Genomic DNA, 20,705 nt, shown 5'->3' with positions numbered 1-20,705 from the left:
TACGGCAGCACTATTACTCAGCCGGACCAGGTTTGTCTGTCACTGGTATAACATTTACTAACACTGGACTAACATCTGTTTAACATAATGTCATAATGCACTAACTGGTTTAATGTATTGTAACCCCGGTTTAACATATTGTAATACTGGACTAGCATTGAGTAAACTTAATTTAGAGAGAATTCAAATGGCATTACAGTTTTTCATCTGCAGTACCACTCATATAGATATGGCCAGTTATGATTGACGGTGGCCATTTAAACTTGGCCGAGTTTAATGTGTAACAGAGAGGGCAGTAGGAGGGTGTGGACAGGACACGCTGCTGTCTGTAGCACACAGCTGGATGAGGGTGAGCTCAGAGGCAGAACATATCCTGGCGAGGCAGTGAGCTCTCGCTGTGCGAACACAGTCCAGGGGAATTGATGTAGGGAGTGGTGAGTCACTTTCTTTCAGTTACTTGTCTGAATTTATATTCTGGAACAAAGATCCAGACAACATCTGTAATCTATTTACACAAATATTTGAATAAGAAGTGTCTGTTATAAAGCTACGGGGAAGTAAGTTTTTTAAAAGTTAGTTTAAAGTGGTTTATTGGAACATATGATGTGCCATTATGTATGCAGAGTAAAGCACTTAGATTTGTGGCAAAGTGCCTTTTAATGAACATGAAATTAAATTGGACATACAGTATAGTAAAAATTGTTGTGTAGTGTATACGGTATCCAGTAAAAATTATAATTTCTTTTAATTACTGTTAATTAATTTAACAGTAGTAAACTGTTTCTCTGGGCATTTGACTACACTGCAGTTTTTACTACCTTTACATCTGCCTGTTGTCATCTTCAGATATATGTCACTGCCTTTTCAGAGCGTTCAGTAACATAGTTCATATTTGCACTGTGCTGTGAAAGTGACTGTCTACAAATAAGCATGTTTTTCTCTGGCACCCAATGTTCAAAGTAAGTACAGTTTAATTAAATGACATACGCCATAGTGATCATAAAAGAGTAAAAGTTCCTCACAATATGGGAAGTTCTGACTAGTCACTGGGTGTTATTATATTTGCTCTTCTACTTTACGAGGCTTTAACTTCTCCAGCGATCATAAATCAGTCTGATCTGGGCTCCTGTCGCTGAGCTCCCATCTTTTCTCCTGATGAAGAATCGTTTCCATGCTTCATAGATTCAGCACTTGCCAGCTAACTGCAGCTAAGCATCTCACACCTGGGTTTGTTGGTGTTTATAGGACCATCAGTATCACTTATCAGAGTGACTTACATCATGACAAGATTTCTGATGTGTGAAACTTATGCACAGGTTTAATAGATGGTTCATTTCCTTTTGAGATGGAAAACGCCATGAGATATGTCCAGCTGTATGTCATCCTCCTGGATTTGCAACTCACATTTGTAAAGGGTGCAGGTACTGAGAGTGCACTATATTTTCAAGACTTAAAATTGCACAAATATCGATTTTAAAGTATTTTCTTAACTTGTGGTTTGATAATGGTAGTGTTCTCTGCTATGAAAACTTGTCTGTCTGCCCACATTAAAGATTCCATAATGATCAAGTTAATCAGGTTGAAACTCCCCTGTTTGGTGTCATGGCTTTATTGGCTAGAATTAATGTGTGTGGTGTGTCTGTATGGTGTATGTGTGTGTGTGTTTGTGTGGTGTGTCTGTGGTATTTGTGTGCGTTTGTGTGGTGTGTGTCTGTGTTTGTGTGGTGTGTCTGTGGTATTTGTGTGTGTTTGTGTGGTATGTGTGTGGTGTGTCTGTGTGTGTGTGGTATCTTGCCCTCCAGCTTCTGCAGGCCTGTGGGGGAGGAAGGTGGTCCTGCAACATGCAAGCTGCCAGTACTGGAGTCTCAGGCCTGAGCACCCACTGCCTGCTCTGCAGGAGTTCAGCGTGTGCGTGAATGTCCAGAGGAGCATTAATAACTCTGCCTGGACGGCATTTATGTACCGCCACCCAAACAGAACCCGGGTGGAGCTGGGGCTTGGGGGACAAGGAGGGTTCCTGCACGTCTGGCTGTTTGGGACAAACTGGTCCCCAGCAGACATTCTGACCGTGGGCCACTGGCATTCTATCTGCATCAGCTGCTCGTGTTCCCTGAAGCAGGCTCACCTTGCCATCGATGGCAGGGTTGTCATCCAGGCCCAGGCGGGAGACCCGATCTGGCCCCCTGGTGTCTGCAGCCTGGCTTCTGCAGGTTCCCTCACCTTGGGTGCTGCCCACTACTTTGTGGGCGGAACGATGCAGACAGAGAGTGGCACTAACCTGCAGGGCAGCATAAGTCTGTTCCGGGTGTGGGGCAGAGCACAGATCTCCACCCACACCTGCTCGGACGGGGATGTGCTCCAATGGCACAGTCGAGTCTGGGATAAAAATAACAAATGCCAGCTTGTAAGAGATGAGACATTAAAATGTGGTAAGGCTCCCTTACACACACACACACACACACACACACACACACACACACACACACACACACAGGCATATTCAGACATGGACTTTACAGCAAATCTTTTAAAGCAGAACCATGTTTGTATATTATTTTTTCCCTACATATGGGAATAAATACTGCAGTCGATGTTGCAGTGACCCAGGCTTGAGTTTCAGCATTCAGCCTACCCCCCCGAGGCCTTACATAATTGAATATGCTTTCAGTCAAAACTGATATTCATTGAACAGTTAATTCATTTTCAACCCTCCCTCTTGCTGTGGCAGACTGGTCACTGTATGAGGTTAAGATGGAGTTTCTCATCTGTTGGTTCAGTGGAAACAGATACGACGCAGAAGAAATCACACGTCACTGGGTAAGATGCCAAGATGGTTTTAGTATAGCCATTATTGGAGTGAAATGTTGATCAAGTTGATATATTTTTGCATTTTGTTTCCCATTTCTTAGTTAAGAAAAAAGCTTCCCTTAAACATTCGCCTGAATACAGTAACTGTGTCCTCATTAGTAAGGTAAGAAATTTAGAGCAAAGAAAGGAGAGCGTGTATTCCAGTGAACTCTGCCTGCTTCACTACATCTGTCTTCCTTTTCATGGCCTTTGTTGTGCAGCTCTGCTGAATCCTGTACAGACAAAGGAAATGTGAGTGCTCTCAACAGCTTTCATTCTGCAGCTTTAGTGATGCTGAGTGTAAAACCCTTTTCTGAACAAACTGAAACAACAGTTCTCTTATTGTATCAGGGCAAAGGAACTCTGATGTACCACTCCAAATTCAGATGGTGAGCTCACGCACTTTTTTCAAAATTGCAAGATCACCTGAATGACAGTTTGCAAACTTCTTCATCTTCATCTTTTTGTCCGCTTAGTCCACACAGATTACACTGGGCAATTAAACTTATTTTTTTGCTTCCAAAAATAAAATAGATCTTATAGTGCATTTTATGCTAAATTCAAATGGTTTTAGAATTTTTCTATCACATATGGTTTTTAAGAGTGTACATTTTACATTAATTATTATAATAATTTCACTTATATATAAATAATGCTATTATTACACTTAAAATGTGTACAACCATTCTTCTACACTGTATCGTGTATGGATTTTGCTTATATTTAGCTTAAGGGGCAACCCTCTTCAGTATCCATCAGTAGTCTGCCAACACAGAGTGAATCCACTTTCCTGGGTATTGCTTGTCTATACTATACATAATGACATGTGAGTGTGTATATGTGTATATAAAGTATATATCAGTGATAGAGAAACTCTGAAAACTTTTAGTTAGCAGCATACAAACAAGATAACATAAACAAGAAGCAAAATCAGATAGATGAATAAAATACAGGACACACTATGTGATCTTCATGTGTTGATGATCTGTGTAGGTTTAAGGGTTTGGCTCAGCTCAAGGTGACCCCCAAAGGAGATGCTGGATATGTCCAGGACAAGATTTTTCGCATCCTTAAGAAGGGCTATCACTCACACAATTACATTCTGCATGTATATGAGGACATTTTACATGTTTATCCTATTGGTAGGGCACCATTATCAGTATCCACCAACTTCAGCCTTTCTATACTCACCACGCTCTTCACCCACTTAACCCGCTCCACGCACCCTTCTCTCTCCCTTCTTACTTGACAACAGAGCGAAATGCATTGCACTGTGATAGTTTACATCTGTGTTATCACCTGTGACACTCTCTGACGTTCTTTTTCCCCTTCAGATTGGAACAAATTTGTTCCTCTGTCAACACAGCAAACATCTATTACAACTCTCAAGCCAACAGGTTCAACTCCCAGGGCCACAGGTTAGCAGTTTAATAATGCTAATAAAATTCTTTAGGTGCAAAGAACTACAGCAGTACCCCTACACCACTAAACCATTATCATTATACCAGTATGACTATTTCAGTACCACTACACAAGTAGAAATACACCAATACCACTATTACTCTACCGCTACAACAGTACCAATATTCCAGTATACCACAGCACCAGCATATTCCAGTATGCCACTACAACACTACTAGTTTACATCAACACCACTATACTAGTACCACTATTCTAGTATCTCCACTACACCATTATCACTACTCCAGTACCACTACACCAGTACTACTACATTAGTACTACTATACAGTACACTACACTAGTATATCCCCACACCAGCACTGCACTACAACACCAGTACCATCACACCAGCACTTATGCTTTTACGTGTAACTTTCTGTTATTCCTCAGAATGGACTGAAGTTGTTCCTCAGTCAACATCAAAAACAAACACCACAACTCTCAAACCAACTGGTACGACTACAAGATCAACTTTTTCAACTCTCGAGGCCACAGGTTTGCAGTTTCATGATTTAAACAAACTGTTTTAGGTATAAAAAACTAAACCTACTTACCTATATACAAACCACATTATGTGCAAAGAACATCTGTACAACTACACCAGTATACTACACCAGTATACAACTATACTGGTAGCATTATACAAGCACCACTACACCACCACTACAGCAGTACCACTTTAAAACAGCACCCCTAGAACAGCACCACACTACAACAGCACCACTCTAAAACAGTAACCCTACATCGGTACTACACTAGTACCACACTAGTAGACTGACAGAACAGAACAGTGAAATATTTATTGTGATATATTACATCTGTGTTAGCACCTGTGATTCTCTGTGTCTTTTTGTCCTTAGAGTGGCCTGAAATTATTCCTCAGTCAACTCCACAAACCACTAGCACAATCCTCATACCAACTGACACAACGTCATCAAGTACCAGTACAATCCTCATACCAACTGACACAACGTCATCAACTACCAGTACAATCCTCATACCAACTGACACAACGTCATCAACTACCAGTACAATCCTCATACCAACTGACACAACTTCATCAACCACCAGCATAACCCTCATACCAACTGACACAACCACAAGATCAACTATTATGACTCCTGAGGCAATAGGTTAGCAGTTTAATGATGCCATTTAAAATATTATAAAACAGTTCTGGGTACAAATATCTATAGTAAACTACTCAAATACTGTACTTAAGAACACCAGTACCATTACACCTGTGTCCTACACCAATACTACACATACACACCTGATAATATTATTCTCAAAATCTGCATGATGGTTTTATTTTACAGAATATTGTTCTTGTTAGTTTTACAGTGCAATGTTTACAGGGCAGTGTTCTTATTATTTTTACAGTGCAGTGTTTACTGTGTAGTGTTTGTTGTGTGTTGTGAAATTCACATTGCAGTGTTTCTTTCAATGCAGACAGATTTTTCAAGGTGAGTATGACACTAACCATTAAAGGATCAGACAGGGACCCTGAGAACATTGTGCAGACTTGGGTAAGCATGAGCAAACAAGTAACTGAGCCCCCACATGCAACACCTGTATATATCAAATAAATCTAAAAAATAGGGCCTTACCTTGACATCCATGTTTGTGGGCATTCCTCTCTCTGCAGCTTTATGGAACTCTGTCCAGCAAAGGGATATCCGTGTTGAACTTCCAAATGACATCCCCAAAAACAAGAGTAGCATGGTCAGTACCGTTCCTTAATCGGCAGCCACATGAAGCTGTTCCATTGGTTCCGCTCCAGATACAGGCATGCTCGTGTGACTGTGTTCTGTCTTGCAGTTTGGAGGAGTGCAGTGACGAAACAGGGAGCCAATCAGTGGTATGAGCCCAGTTCAGTGCTAATGAGGTGTATTTTATGGATCTGTGTTGTTCTCACTTTGTAATTCTTCTCGTAAGTCACACTAACCAGTAGATTTTGCTTTTCCTTGCAGCGTTCTTTAACCTTAGAAGAAAGGTGAGGAACCTCACAATGTAACATTATGTAAATAGACGAAATTCATAGCAAAATGAGACAAACTGATGGAAGCAGTGATGGTGTTATTTTAATAGGATTGTACACAGTGGTTGAACTGAATAGTCTGACTGAGCCCATTTCCTGCTCCCAACCACAGCTGTACATTTCAGATGCTTGTGCCCAAGTGCGCTGATATTGAAGAGGCACGGAGGCAGATCCACAACCTGCTATGGGAGCCATACAGCAACGGCAGTTTCAGTCTGGCAGCTGAGCTAGACAGCATTCACATAGCATACATACGTAAATACATTACATTAGAGGTTCAGTTTGCTTGGAATGATTAACTATCTTGCCGTATTGGTAGTAGATTTGTATAAATATGTCTTCTTTCACACAGGCAGGGGTTTTTGGGCTGTATGTACTCTATACAGTCAAACAGGCTTCTGTACCATAAATCTACTGCTGTGTTCCTATGCCATAAAACCTACCTCTGTGTCTTTGTGCCCATATGCCATAAAGTGCCATGTGTCCCTATACCTCTATGCCATAATCCTGCTTCTGTATCTCTGTGCCATAAATCTGCTCCTGCATCTCTCACCTTTATGTCTCTCCACTTCTATTTCTCTGTGTCTGTCTCTCTGTGTCTCTGTCTTTGTGAATGTGCCTCTGTGTCTGTCTCTCTGTGTCTCTGTCTTTGTGAATGTGCCTCTGTGTCTGTCTCTCTGTGTCTCTGTCTTTGTGAATGTGCCTCTGTGTCTGTCTCTCTGTGTCTCTGTCTTTGTGAATGTGCCTCTGTGTCTGTCTCTCTGTGTCTCTTTGTCTCTGTCTTTGTGAATGTGCCTCTGTGTCTGTCTCTCTGTGTCTCTGTCTTTGTGAATGTGCCTCTGTGTCTGTCTCTCTGTGTCTCTTTGTCTCTGTCTTTGTGAATGTGCCTCTGTGTCTGTCTCTCTGTGTCTCTGTCTTTGTGAATGTGCCTCTGTGTCTGTCTCTCTGTGTCTCTGTCTTTGTGAATGTGCCTCTGTGTCTCTGTACGTCTGAGTCACTGCTCTTCTTTGTCTCTCTGCTTCTGTACCTTTGTATATCTGTCATTGTGTGTGCTCCTGTGTTTCTGTGCCTGTGTTGCTCGGCTTCTGTGTTTATTTGCCTCTATGTGACTGTCTCTCTGTGTTGCTATGTCTTTGCGTTGCTGTGTATTTGTGTCACTGGCTTGCTGTGTCATCTTGTCTCTCTGGTCTTTTTGGTTAAATATTGTTGCTTTCCTTACATAAAATAAAAACAAACAAACTTAAAGGAAACTTTTTAAAATAATGCAAACCTTTTTTGGCTGAAAATTCATGATCCATAATGATCAATATAATACTTTCTGGTGGCATGGTGGCTTCAATCATAGTTGGATGCGTGGGGTGTGTGGGGGGGTTGTGTGTTTTCTGGAAAGATCCTGGGCTTTGTCCACAGCACGTCCAGCAGACACGGAAAGGCCTCTACATTTGGCCCAGGACTCTAGCAGAGTATGTCCAAGAGCAGCCCTGTAAGGCAGACCCAGGTCACATAGCATCCCGCAAATGGTAGGAAATCACTACTCAAAACACTACACACAAAGCTTTAATATCGTTTCCAATGAAAATACATTCTTTATATGTTTCATGTTTATATCTGTGTTGGTTTATATATATTACTATGCCACAATTCTTATACAAATATTCTAATTTTATATTTTATGCAATACAGATAAAGTATAATAAAGTTGTGACATTTCCTATTATCACTGCTTCACGTGGTTTTAAATACTGTGGTCATTTCAAGATAGCCAAACTGATTTTTAATAGGTGCACTCATCGGTAAATTGGTAGATTACAAGCATTACAGATTTTATTACAGATGTTTTAGTGTTTGTCATGTGAAGTTTAATGACTCATTAATAATGAAATCAGGCTTTTCAGCCCTCCACATCCTCAGTTACAGTCTTCGGACTGCTGATCCAACTCAAATGTGCTTTCTATCTGAAGCTCTGTCATCTGTCATAAACTAATTTGTCAAACACAGACTAAAGATAGCAGCAGGATGCCTGCCTAATTCATTTGCTGTTTAGTTTTATAGCGGAAGCTGGGAAGAGTGCTTTTTGTCTCAGACTGATATAAAGAGAGAGTGAACCTTGCAGAGTCTGAACTCAGTATTGCATTAGCAAGCGAATATATCTATTGATTACATATCAAGGATAAATTATTGTCAAATCAAGGTACCAGTTAAATTTGAGCCATTTGAAGTGCAACCCTGCAAGTCTAATCCTACATTCACTACATGTGTGCAGTTCACTGGGAGCAGCAACCAACCAAGCTGTCTGGATAGCTCAAGACCTGCACGAGTGTCCCACTGTGGTGCACACTATATCAGACCTCGGACAGATTGAAGTTACAAATGGTGAATTCTTTTGAGCTTTTATATTATTCTAATGGATTTTTTTTGCTTTCCATCTACATTAGTTAATAGTGAAAAACCCTACTACCAAAATATTTGCAGAACTATATGGCTGACTAGATTTGAGTAGACTTCCTGTATGCAATGCCTTGTACCTGTGACACACCGGGCCTAATTACAATGGAGATAGAATTGCACCAAGGGCAACCAACCATCATCGGTTAGTAATTGAGGGAGGATTTGATTGCACTCCCCATTGTCTCCTCTCGCAGACACTGCTGAGGATGTTGTGCTGATGTTAATGGACATGCAGAGAGAGCAGGCCACTATGGATCCACACGACTTGCTCATTATGCTCACCACCCTGGAGGCTGTGCTCAAAGTCAGCGTAATCACCCCTGCACTCGGCAAGGTCGTCCTCAACATCACTTCAAACATCTTGGACTCACAGAGCAACTTGCACCCCTTCACTAATAGGTGAGCGTGATGCTTCAAGATGTACAATTAGCAAGCAAATTCTATTATATTACAAACAACTGTGTTAGAATACATTTCCGTATCATTACAAAATTTCCAGATTGTTCCAAAATGGAATAAGTTGTTTAAAAGGAGTTTTGTAGTATGTATATATGTATGTATGTATATACAAAAGTGTATATGTATAATTTCTAAAATAAGCATTTGTTAGGCTTATCAGCTTGTTCTCCTGTGTGCAGCATTCTAAACATCTTAGCCATGGTTGGAGACAGAATGTCCAACTTTAATGGAAGTTCTTTGAGTTTAGTGACTCAAACTCTAGCATTGTCCATGGTCAAAATTGACACAACGAACTTCTACAATCTTACATTTGGAGTTACCTCGATGAACAACGGTCCCCACCCAGAGGTATGTAGACTGCCAAAATGCCTGGAGTCAGTTTAAAACCACGCCATGCCATATGATTATAATGAATGCTTAAGAATCGTTGAGCAGCTTGCAGGGCATCACCTTTGCTTATATTGTGTTTTGGGTGAAGATTTACATCAACCAGCAAGCCTACGAAAGCACAGTGGCTCTCATCACCCTGCCTGCTGCTCTGCGCTGCAGCCTCCCACAGAACAACCACACCAGTCCTCGCGTTCAGTTCCAGTTTTTTGGCGCTCCTGCACTCTTTAATGTTAATTGAGTATATTTTTCTGTATATCTGTCTATAACTGTTTTGCTGTTTTTTTCTGGGTAGAATTATAAGCATAAGGTAACAGGAGATATGAATGACAAGTCATTTGGCTAAAAATATGTACTCACTTAAAAAAACTATTTCTATTTTCATCTAGGACAATCAGAAAGGAAAAACCCTGAACACATACGTGGTGTCTGCAAGTGTAATTAATGCCACAAAGCCAATCAAAGGCCTGAAGGAGCCTGTGATAGTAACTCTGCACCATCTAGACACAGATATAGTGAGTGCAGTCTGCCTCCTTAAAAATCTAATAATTAAGGTGCCAACAACAACATAATCCTTTTGTCTTATTCCCCTTTTTGTCAGCTTGGTAAAAGTGTTCAGTGTGCCTACTGGGATTTCAATAAAAATGGTTAGTTACTACAGTCTCTTACAATGTCTTCACTTTAATTCTGCATACTTTCAGTTTAATTTGTGTGTGGATCTCTGATGGAGTTTGTGTCCATGGAGTCTACACTCCATATAGTGTACATTCAGAATATTTGTGCATTGGGGCTGTGCTTTAGGGGGTCGAGGGGGGTGGAGTCGCATGGGCTGCTGGGAATATAACGTCACCACCAACTATACCACCTGCATGTGTGACCACCTGACCCACTTCGGAGTGCTTCTGGTACTCTGTAATTTACTTCTCTTCTGACTAAGCAGGACATGAAGATTAAAACACACATTAAAAGAACATTAAAACACACTTATGAGGAATACTCAGGCTTAATACACACTCATGGGGAATGATCAGTGTTAATATACACTCATGTGGAATACTCAGTGTTAACACACACTTGTGGGGAATACTCTGTGTTTATACTCTCTCATTGGGAATACTCAGTGTTAGTCTGTGGTCATGGGGAATACTCAGTGTTAATGCATGGTCATGGGGAATACTCAGGGTTAATACACACCCACACTCCCCACACTTATGGGGAATGCTGTGTTTTTCAGGATGTATCCAGGACTGCTATTGATAAGGAAAATGAGAAAATCCTCACAGTCATCACATACACCGGCTGTGGCATCTCATCCTTCTTCCTGGGTATCACAGTGCTGACTTACTCTCTACTCGAGTGAGAACCACATATCTCCACCATAAGCCACACACTTAACAAACATCTACAATCAATTTACTGTTGTTCAGTAGACTCATGACCAGCTACACGAGTGTTTAATTTATGTTTGAGATTTCTACAATACATTATCTCCTCTTACATATCCTTCCACTTCCCATTATTTTGTGTTTGAACTGTGACAGGAAGCTGAGAAGAGACCATCCATCCCAGATCCTGTTAAATCTGTCCATCGCTCTGCTTGGCCTCAATCTCATCTTTCTGATCAATTCCTGGCTCTCTTCCTTTGGAATCTATGGCCTTTGTGTTGCCATAGCAACAGCTCAACACTACTTCTTGTTGACGTCCTTCACGTGGATGTTTCTGGAGGCAGTGAATATGTACTTTGCCCTCGTCAAAGTTTTCAATGTCTATATTCCCTCATACATCTTGAAATTCTGCATCTTCGGCTGGGGTAGGAGTGCAGTGGTTTTGTTTTATTTGAGACAGTAAAACTAGACATAACAGATTTATCTCATTATCTCATTGTTTTTGATGATGGTTCTTGCTCTAGGAATGCCTCTTGTAATATGCTGTCTAGTGTTGGTGGTGAAAAAGGATGCTTATGATGTAGCTTCTACTGGTGATTCTTTGGCTAACTCTGAGATGTTGTGAGTAATTTATGGATGTTTTGCTGTTTCCGATTTAAAGGAGCAACTTTCTCAAAAAGTTGTAAAAATGCACACAATTCAGTTCACTTGTTGCGTCTCTCTCCTCTTAGTTGCTGGATACAGGATGACGTTGTCTTCTACGTGTCAGTGGTTGGCTATGTGAGTCTCGTTCTGCTGTGCAATACATCTGTATTCCTGGTGGTTCTGGTCCAGATCAGGAAGATGCACACAAACCAGCCGGCCGGCATGCAGAGTGGCATCCAGAAGGAGCTCCGTGGCATGGCGAGCCTCACTCTGCTGCTCGGCCTCACCTGGGCCGTGGCCTTCTTCACCTGGGGACCCGCCAAAGTGCCTCTGCTCTACCTGTTCTCCATTCTCAACAGTCTGCAAGGTGAGGCAGCACATTGGCTTTATTTCCAGATGATAGTTAGAGTGCGCTGGGATAGGCTATGGTCTGGAGGAGAGCGTGATCTATCTGAATGATCTGTTAATATGTTCCAGGATTCTTTATTTTTGTCTTTCACTGTCTAATGAAGGACAACGTACGTAAACAGTGGAGAATCCATCTGTGCTTAGGACACTTTAAACTGCAAGAGTACTCAGGTGACACACAACAACCAAATCACCAGGAACCAAATCAGACCAGAACTGAAGCATGAATTAAAATGAATGAATACAAACCTAAATCAGTGAAAACACCTCCTCACTTTATTTCAGACTGGAGCCACACCTCACCAGCTGTCGCCAAACCCAAAGCCAACCAATTTCCCACGTTTCCCATGGTGGCATCAGTGAGATCCAATAAATCCAACTCCACCGAGAGCTCATCAGCTTCCTCAGACTGCAGCCAGAGGCAAGTCTCCACCAAGAGACCCAACCTAGGTGAGGAACTGTGGTTGTATCATCTTGTAGAGCTATATATAAAGTACTTCTACTTTTACTGTAGTCATATTTTACCAAGTATTTCACCAGTTTCACACCGTATTTGTGTATTTTGTGCACCAGTTTTGTCATGCGATCATTACAGTCATCTATCTAGAAACATCAAAGTTATGTATGAAAGTTCTGCATGACTGTTATTTCTCCGTAGGCGTGATGTATCAGCGGGGTCTAGTTTTACCACGGGCCCAGCTGGGACCCTCCCCTTCCCCACAGGCCACACACTTCCCTCGTGCTGGTGGAACTGAGATACATTCCTGGCTCCCAGGTGCCAGCAATGACGTTTACTTCAAGTGAAACTGTGTGTGATTTTAATCAGTTGTGTGTAATGCTGTTGTGTCTGTAGTAACTTCAGCTTTTCGATCATGTGATTTGAATAATATATCTGTTGCACCCCAACTTACTCCTAAATATAATTGCAGTCTGATTAGCCTAACAAATACTGCACAAAAATGTGAACCATCATTACCCAATGTTCTAATGAACTGTAAATATTAAATAGTGTACAACACGAAACACTTTAATAGACTCCTTTTTTTTAAAAAATAAATAAATAAAAATAAAAATAAAAAGGTTTACTATTTAAACAGTGCATATCATAAGGGATAATAGCTCTCCTTTGGATGTCTGCGCTTCGTCATCTATGTTTACACGAACTAGGCGACACTGAGCCTAGAAGTCTCCCGATACCGTGTCACTTAAGCAGTCTCTGCTATTATTATGAACTTTTTATTACAAGGGGGTTCTCAAAATAATGAACTACTGCATCATTAGAATGTAGGTTATAATGCTTACTATAGCCTCTGAAAAACTACATAGAACATGATCAAGGTTAGCCAGGACTTTATCGGAACCATAGATTTTTAAACAGTTGTATTCAGGAATAAGAAAAGGGATGGACTTGCCGGAAGTACATAAAACGGAGTATTTCAGCGCACAGAGGTAAGTATGTTTTCTTTTATATCAACCTGATCGCTGTCTGTTCAGCATAATTGTGAATTCCGTCGCATTGTCGCGATAAACTAAGATAGATGGACACAGTGTGTTCGTTAGTTATTCAGCTAGATAGTTAGCGGTAGCCAATATATTTAGAAGTTGTGCAGTCCGCTCAGTGTACTGAGCGGGCGCGCTGGCTATGCTAATTAGCTAGCGTTAGCGGTTGTACATCGATGTGCATTATAAGTAGTTGGTTATCTTGCTACCTAGCTAGCGAAGTTTAGATTTTAGGTTCTTCATGTTTTGGCTAAATTGATTCTCAAAATACTAAATGGAACTCACTGACTTCGCTTTCATTTGCTACGTATTCGCTCCTAAATGGCCAACTTGAGCTGTCTTGCTATCTAGCTAACGTTGGCTAAATACAATCACAAAGTTGCGAGATGGTCTCCCGCAAAAAAAAATAAAAAAAATTCCCGCAAAGGTGAAAATGTGCACACAGTGAAATCCTATCTTAAATGGACAGCCCTGTCTGGCGTGAATTGTTGCGTGCGTGACTGGTAGGCGGTTAAACAGCGCTCTTGTCTTATTGCACTGCAGATGAGTGGAGACTCGGACGGAAATAAGGAGTTTCACGACCAGCTCCGGATGCAAGAGCTGTATGGCCAGAGGAAGGGAGATGGAAACGATCCATACACCTACGTGGACCCTGAGGATGGCACAGTGTACGACTGGGACCATGACAGGAAAGCATGGTTTCCAAAGGTATTGTAACTTTACACCAGCGTGATAATAAGAATAAATCTGCCAATGGACAGATGCGTATGTATATATCCTGTCTGTGTGCTGATCCTCAGTGAAGTGTCTTTGTCATCAGCCCAAGGTTATGATGCCTGCTAGATCACCATCCTTAGACTATCTAACAAATGTGTTTTTTGTGCAGATAACAGAAGACTTTATTGCTGCGTATCAAGCAAACTACGGCTTCGGTGAGGGAGAAGCTCCTGACACAGCTGCAGCAGCTCTACCTACTGAAACTCTGCCAGACAAAGCAGTGGAAACAAAACAGCCTGAAGAAAAGCCTGAGGTGGCCAACCCTACAGAAGTCAAAGCGAAGGCGGAGAAGAGGAAAGCAGAACCAGGTGTGTGTGCGTGCGCGTATGTTCGGGAGTGTGCCCGCAGGGTGCGCGTGTATTGGGGTGAGTCATTTGTGAGTTTGCAAGGCAAGGAGGAGGTATTGGTGTATCAGGTGTAGGGGAGGGGGTCATTTGCTATCTGAATAAACTTTGGATTTTTGTTGTCTTGTTTTTGAGAAATTTAAGTGACTCAAAATTCCTGTTGCTGCTTACAGGCTGGTTTGATATTGAGAAGGACAAAAACACAAACGTATATGTGTCAGGTAAGCAGAGTCCTCTAATCTGCACTGGCACAGAGGGCTCTATTCTGTTTTACTCAATGTTCATGTGGACTTTGATTAAATAACAACGGACTCAGCTTCCTATGGCAAACGTTATCCACTAACATTTAGTTTCTGCACAACTTAAAAAAAAAAAAAAAAAAAAAAGAGAGAGAAAAGGTTTATTTTAATGTTTGTGTATTATAGGTCTTCCACCTGATATTACTCCTGATGAATTTGTGGATATTATGTCTAAATGTGGGATAATAATGAGGGATCCAATGACAGAGGAGTACAAGATTAAACTATATAAAGACAGTGAAGGGAATCAGAAAGGAGATGGTCTCTGCTGCTACCTTAAGGTTGGTTTCACACACACACACACACACACACACATTCCCACATATAATCAAACAACTGGATACATGTTTTTATGTTCAGAGGGAGTCTGTCAGCCTTGCGGAACGTCTCTTGGATGACTCTGAGGTGCGAGGCTACCGGCTGCATGTGGAAGCTGCTCGTTTTGAGCTCAAGGGCCAATATGATGCCAGCAAGAAGAAGAAGAAAAACAAAGAATACCGCAAGAAACTGCAGCAACAGCAGAAGTAGGTACTCTGCAGAGCCACGCCTTACAGAGCTCAGTTATTCCAGTAGCAGAAACAGGTCATGCAAGCCTCCCATGCCCTCTGGGTGCTCTCCCACACCATGTGTAGTCCCTGTTACCATAACAGGTGGTTCTTTGCATATGCTGAGAGAGAAAATTGTTTTAGCCCCTAATATGTTTATCACAATCAGTCTAAACTGGGATAGTGTAAAGAAGGCAATTGAAGCTCCAAACCTTTATATCGTTAGTACCTGTTGAACTCCGCTTGTGAATTTGAAAGGAACGCCATGCCTTAACCCCTTACCTTTTGTTTAATGGAGTGCCAGAAACACCACCTTATGAAGGCACACAGCGTCTTTGTAGCCTTGTCCAACAGATGGCGTTCTAGTGCTTTGACTGGTCACAGTTGGTGGCTGCAATCATGCAATCATTGCCTGCTGTAGAGGATTAATCTGCTGTTTCCTGGTTGTGATGTCAGGCAGTTGGACTGGAGGCCAGAGAAGAAGGGAGAGGTGCGGAAGAGGCATGAGCGTGTGGTCATCATCCGCAACATGTTTCACCCCAAAGACTTTGAGGTGACACTCCTTTCAGCAGTCAGGGTTAGATGGGGGCTGTTGGTGGTATTGGCGGAGGTGGATTTATGAGCAGCGCGTGCAAATGACCGTAGTGTGTCAATCTTTTGTTGTACGCAACTAAACATGCCCTGAAAAATAGAGTTTTAGTGAAACTTGCATGTCACTCTTGCTAATGACCTAATTTCCTGCGATTTTATTTATTTATTTATTTATTTTTGTTCTGAGTGGTAATGCTAATTTTCTCATTCTTAGCATAGCACTGCTGGGGTGTCTGTGAAAGATTATATTTGAGTTTTCAGTTAATCTTAGGGTTGGATAAGTGAGATGACTATCGGAGCACTCCAGGTCTAACTGCATTCCTGATGCAGACACACCTTCCTGCGGAACCCTCTCACCCTCACTGTAGCAGGAAAACCAACAAGACAAGGAGAATCTTAGTAGCTACAGGCCAAGAGTTGACATCACTATCTAGGTTCCTATAAATAACAGTGAGTTTGGGAGGTTTAGTAACCGTGCATTATGTTTTATTTAGGATGATCCACTGGTGTTGAACGAGTATCGGGACGACTTGCGGATTGAGTGCGAGAAGTTCGGGGAGGTGAAGAAGGTTATCCTCTTTGATGTGAGTTTCGGATTTCCTTCTTTCTGTGCAGCTCCAAGGCTGAGTCCCCTTTTGACTGTGATTTTTATGTCGTAGCAGAACCATGACAAGCAGAATGAAAACCCAAACAGCAAATTATGGCCCATATTAACAGGTGCGATGCCGTTACAATTGCAGTGTCCTCCTGGGGAGTCGACTGAGTTGTGCTTTGTGTTTGTGTGTGACAGAGGCACCCTGACGGTGTGGCGTCTGTGGCCTTTAAAGAGCCAGAAGAAGCAGATGCCTGCCAGGTGGCACTGGATGGACGCTGGTTTGGGGGGAGGAAGCTCGCCGCAAACCTGTGGGATGGAGTCACCGATTACCAGGCAAGAGATTTACATGCTTTTGTTGTACACTGTTTGAAATTGCTGCGATGTTACTCAGAAGCAATACACTAACCCTCCTGCTACACACACTGCAAACCCCACTGCTACCTTCACACTGTCTGCTGAAGACATGAACAGTTCACCCCCCCCGTGATCTGGTGTCGTAATCCTAGCTTTCTCTCCTCTTTGACAACTTGCTCTCTGTTCCTCTACTGCTGGTTTGGTCTCTCAGGTGGAGGAGACGACGCGTGAGCGGGAGGAACGGCTGAAGGGCTGGTCTGCTTTCCTGGATGATGAGAGAGCCCCAAGGACGGCTTCGGATGCAACTCCGCCTAAGGACTCTGAGGAAACAAAGGAACTGTCCACCTCCCAGCAGGCAGTGAAGCCTGGGGCAGGGGCAGAACAGGTCCCACCTGCAGGGGGCATTATGGGAGAGGCCACAGGGCAGCCGAAAGAAGAGCAGGAAGGAGCAGGCATGGAATCCACAGACAGCAGCCTGGCAGGCAGTGATGAGGAGGCATAGGTCTGAAAGAGGACAGAAACACAAGTTTCATAAACATTCAAACCTAAATAGCACTGAGGGGAGTACTGCCATCCACTACCTATGTCTGTCTGCCTGAGGGGCGTAAGATCTGCCATCTTTGTGTGTCTGCCTGTCTGTGTTCTGCCATCTCAAAAAAACTGGAGAAGTGTTAGGAAGCAAAAGCTGATGTTTATTATTTTCTGAGTGAAAATTATACCTGGCTCATACTTGTTAACTATTTTATAATAAAAGATAATTTGTGTAAGTGTCTATAGAATTTTATATCCCCTTTATGTGTGGTTAGCGTGGCGTTTAGGGTTTTTGTATTTATGTTAAGGACTTTGGTGGTTGCCACTGTAGAACTTTGGTCCTTAAGTTATGTTTGTGGTATAATAATCTAATATTCTCTGCAGGTACAGATCTGTAAAATGAAAACATATCCACGTGTTCTGTAAGGTAGTTTTGCATACTGTAGTCAGTAAATCAATATCACTGAATACATCCAATCTAAACCTGCTTCATCATAAGCTTGTGATCTTGTTTCTGACATATCAATTGTCGTGCCTCGAGCAGTTAGTTATTCTACCTTGTAATGAGAGGCTTGTGTGAGAGCTATTTTTACATTTTCATTTCGCTGTCAAAACAACTTCATTTATGAATCTCTGGTCGAACTAGCCCGGCCGCATTTTATCTGAAATGCACGCGGTGTGATGCGTAGCTGCGGTATCGGTTATGACTAGGCGGGGATCAGGCGAAGACTAAACGTGAGGTCGCGTTGATTTTTGTAGAGAGCTGCGGGAGCTGTAGACTGCAGACGCGTTTCATATCAAATCTTCCAGCGCGTCATGGTGGTAACTAAAAGCGTTCTGTGGATCTGAGCAAGTCCAGTGGCGTCGCGAAGCACCACCGTGAGTAGGTCTGCGCACGTTTTTCAAGGACGATCAGTTCTTAGCTGCAGCTGTTCTTTTATTGTCATGAATGACCACATTGTGTGTATTTGTGAGTAATGATAACAAAAAAAAACTTTCCCCCCATTAAATTTCACATTTAAAACGATATGAATAAAAAATTGCATTAAAATGTTATTTTTGTAATGTCCTCTCATAAACAAAGATATAAACCGCTCTGGGGTGTATGTTTTGCTGTATTTTGAGTACTCTGATGGCAGTTTTAACCTTAGGAGACTGTGTAGGGGGAAGATGGAAGAGGGGGGCGCAGGTGTGCCTCGCGACCAGACCCGGGGGCCTTCACAGAGCATCATTCTCACCTATTACCATGGGGACATCAACACAGTGGTGGACGAACATTTCTTTCGTGCTCTGAACAAGACCAGCATGCCAAAAGACCTCAGCACCAAGTCCAGGGAGATCCAGAGGTCTTCCAAATCTGGTGTGTTAATGCTGCATGATGAATTTCTGTTTAGGAAAGAAGGGGAAAGTAATATGGGGCCCCCATAAAATGGATCCTCGGACATAATCCGACATCACTAGAAAGCCTCTATTTATTATTCCCTCAAAAAGACCACAAGTTACATTTTCACCAGGGCTCACTGGCCGAACTATCGCCCTCTGCTGGCTGAAAGGTGTTATTAATTTATTGAAACGGCAAACCTTCCTCATTACTGTCTGACCATGGTAGTTGAAGGAATTCTGGCTTTGGATCATGATGCCACTGGTAGTTATGTAATATCATTCATATGTAATATCTGATTCCCTTTCCAGATGTGTCCACTCCAACCTCGTGGTCTCCGTCATGGTCTAAGAGCCTGGCATCTGCAAGCACCTCCAGCATGAGCCAAGCTTCCTCCAGTGAGGAAACAGTTCAAACTCAGGGAGTGATCATAGGTCCAGCCACAATACCCACTGGCTCCTGGACCTACCCCACTAGACAGGGGTCCAGCTATGAGGTGCCCCCATTACTGTACCGACAGCCTAGCGTACCACAGAGCAGTCCATCTTCATTCCTCCATCTCCTACACACGGATCGGCCAACAGGGGGTGCCATGGTCACCCACACCTCTAAGCCTGACATGGAGCCTGAGTGGGGTGCTGGGAGCGCTTACAGAGATTTGGGTGAGTTTTCAATTTTGCATTAATGGTCCTGGCTCAGGGGATCTTACACTGAAGACACAGAAAGGCTTTTATTCTATCAGATAGAATTACTAGAATTAGCTAGGATTCATTCATTTATTATTCAACATCCCATCTGGTTTTTGGACATGTAGCTGAGATATAAAGAGGGGATATATGCGACTGCAGGTAAAAACATGAGCGGGAACAACTAGACTGCACACTGGAGATGTTTTTTTATTGCAGCTCCGTTAAACTTTAGTTTGCCGTTCCTATTCTTACACCGAGTTAAATCTTATTTTGTTTTCCAGGAATGCAAATGCCAGACAAAAGTAAGGATTTATACTGGTATTGAGGTCATCATGTTCCTGTGTGCCCTTCAGAAAGAATGCAGCTTTATCCACACCGTCCAAGGAGAAACTACCGTCCAAAATGACAATGTTAATGACACCTTGGAAACAGAGTGTCTTAAACCAGGGAAAACTGCCTTCTGCTCAGCTCACATTGATCTCGGGGTCACAGAGTGAAATGAATCACAGTCACAGATACAGGCTGGCTGCCGCATAGTGCAAGCATGGGAGATGATGTTTGAAAGTTAAAGCACCAGAGCAGAGCTCAACCACTATGTGCTGAGAGAAGCATCCTGCAGTGGTCCAGCGCCACTCTGCATTTGATAAAAAAAAACAACATATAATCTTTTATTCATGTTACATAGTCTGCTTTAAGATAACTGTTTATACAATGGACATCTGCATACAGATTTAACTTTATTTGTAGATGATTTGGTTTTGGTTATAGCTATTCTGCTATTAAAAAAATTAACAAAAATATAATTCACTATTTTTCACTTCAATGTAATTCAATAAGATTGTAGCTTGCGGTTGAAGCATGTATATAGGGCCTTCTAGTGCCTGTTTGATATTATACAGATATAAAACTACTAGTAGAAACCCTGGTGCAACAAATCTGCAGTTCATGCACTGACCTTGAAATGAGGGACAGCGAGGGACAGCAGCAGTAGGTACTACTAAGAAACTGACAGTAGCAC

The 20,705-nt window shown here is 42.2% G+C and overlaps 3 protein-coding genes across 6 annotated transcripts; all 3 read left to right on the top strand.

Moving 5' to 3' along the window:
- The first annotated feature begins 260 nt into the window (after window positions 1–260).
- On the top strand, window positions 261–13,061 carry adgrg4b (adhesion G protein-coupled receptor G4b). Of its 2 annotated transcripts, XM_081702917.1 has the most exons (33): window positions 261–434; window positions 869–959; window positions 1,083–1,227; window positions 1,317–1,421; window positions 1,803–2,429; window positions 2,729–2,817; window positions 2,910–2,971; window positions 3,069–3,099; window positions 3,199–3,236; window positions 3,841–3,989; window positions 4,182–4,265; window positions 4,699–4,803; window positions 5,169–5,441; window positions 5,761–5,837; window positions 5,957–6,033; window positions 6,130–6,169; window positions 6,282–6,304; window positions 6,462–6,604; window positions 7,740–7,869; window positions 8,613–8,722; window positions 8,992–9,196; window positions 9,436–9,604; window positions 9,735–9,875; window positions 10,033–10,158; window positions 10,245–10,290; window positions 10,445–10,548; window positions 10,878–10,999; window positions 11,185–11,453; window positions 11,553–11,649; window positions 11,760–12,040; window positions 12,151–12,252; window positions 12,367–12,531; window positions 12,740–13,061. In XM_081702917.1, the coding sequence occupies exons 4-33, from the start codon at window positions 1,346–1,348 to the stop codon at window positions 12,883–12,885; spliced, it is 4,107 nt and encodes a 1,368-aa protein (XP_081559043.1). In that variant the 5' UTR covers window positions 261–434; window positions 869–959; window positions 1,083–1,227; window positions 1,317–1,345; the 3' UTR covers window positions 12,886–13,061. The 2 variants fall into 2 exon arrangements, with proteins under 2 accessions (XP_081559043.1, XP_081559044.1); XM_081702918.1 differs by lacking the exon at window positions 261–434 and having other exon boundaries at window positions 447–959.
- A 331-nt stretch (window positions 13,062–13,392) lies between these two features.
- Window positions 13,393–17,853, top strand: htatsf1 (HIV-1 Tat specific factor 1). Its single transcript, XM_027008597.3, has 10 exons — window positions 13,393–13,530; window positions 14,125–14,289; window positions 14,468–14,666; window positions 14,876–14,923; window positions 15,128–15,282; window positions 15,362–15,525; window positions 16,003–16,099; window positions 16,632–16,721; window positions 16,928–17,065; window positions 17,298–17,853. The coding sequence occupies exons 2-10, from the start codon at window positions 14,125–14,127 to the stop codon at window positions 17,586–17,588; spliced, it is 1,347 nt and encodes a 448-aa protein (XP_026864398.2). The 5' UTR covers window positions 13,393–13,530; the 3' UTR covers window positions 17,589–17,853.
- A 140-nt stretch (window positions 17,854–17,993) lies between these two features.
- si:ch73-52f15.5 (uncharacterized) lies at window positions 17,994–20,490 on the top strand. 3 transcript variants are annotated; one of them, XM_081702838.1, is made up of 4 exons: window positions 17,994–18,496; window positions 18,769–18,977; window positions 19,310–19,660; window positions 19,969–20,490. In XM_081702838.1, the coding sequence occupies exons 2-4, from the start codon at window positions 18,788–18,790 to the stop codon at window positions 20,010–20,012; spliced, it is 585 nt and encodes a 194-aa protein (XP_081558964.1). In that variant the 5' UTR covers window positions 17,994–18,496; window positions 18,769–18,787; the 3' UTR covers window positions 20,013–20,490. The 3 variants fall into 3 exon arrangements, with proteins under 3 accessions (XP_081558964.1, XP_081558965.1, XP_026864412.2); XM_081702839.1 differs by having other exon boundaries at window positions 17,994–18,500; XM_027008611.3 differs by having other exon boundaries at window positions 17,994–18,504.
- Window positions 20,491–20,705: the final 215 nt, after the last annotated feature.

The sequence above is a fragment of the Electrophorus electricus genome, chromosome 19 (genome assembly GCF_041902795.1).
Source record: "Electrophorus electricus isolate QZ-2024a chromosome 19, ASM4190279v1, whole genome shotgun sequence".
In the NCBI taxonomy this organism is placed as follows: Eukaryota; Metazoa; Chordata; class Actinopteri; order Gymnotiformes; family Gymnotidae; genus Electrophorus; species Electrophorus electricus.
This window is presented reverse-complemented; position numbering and strand designations above follow the sequence as displayed.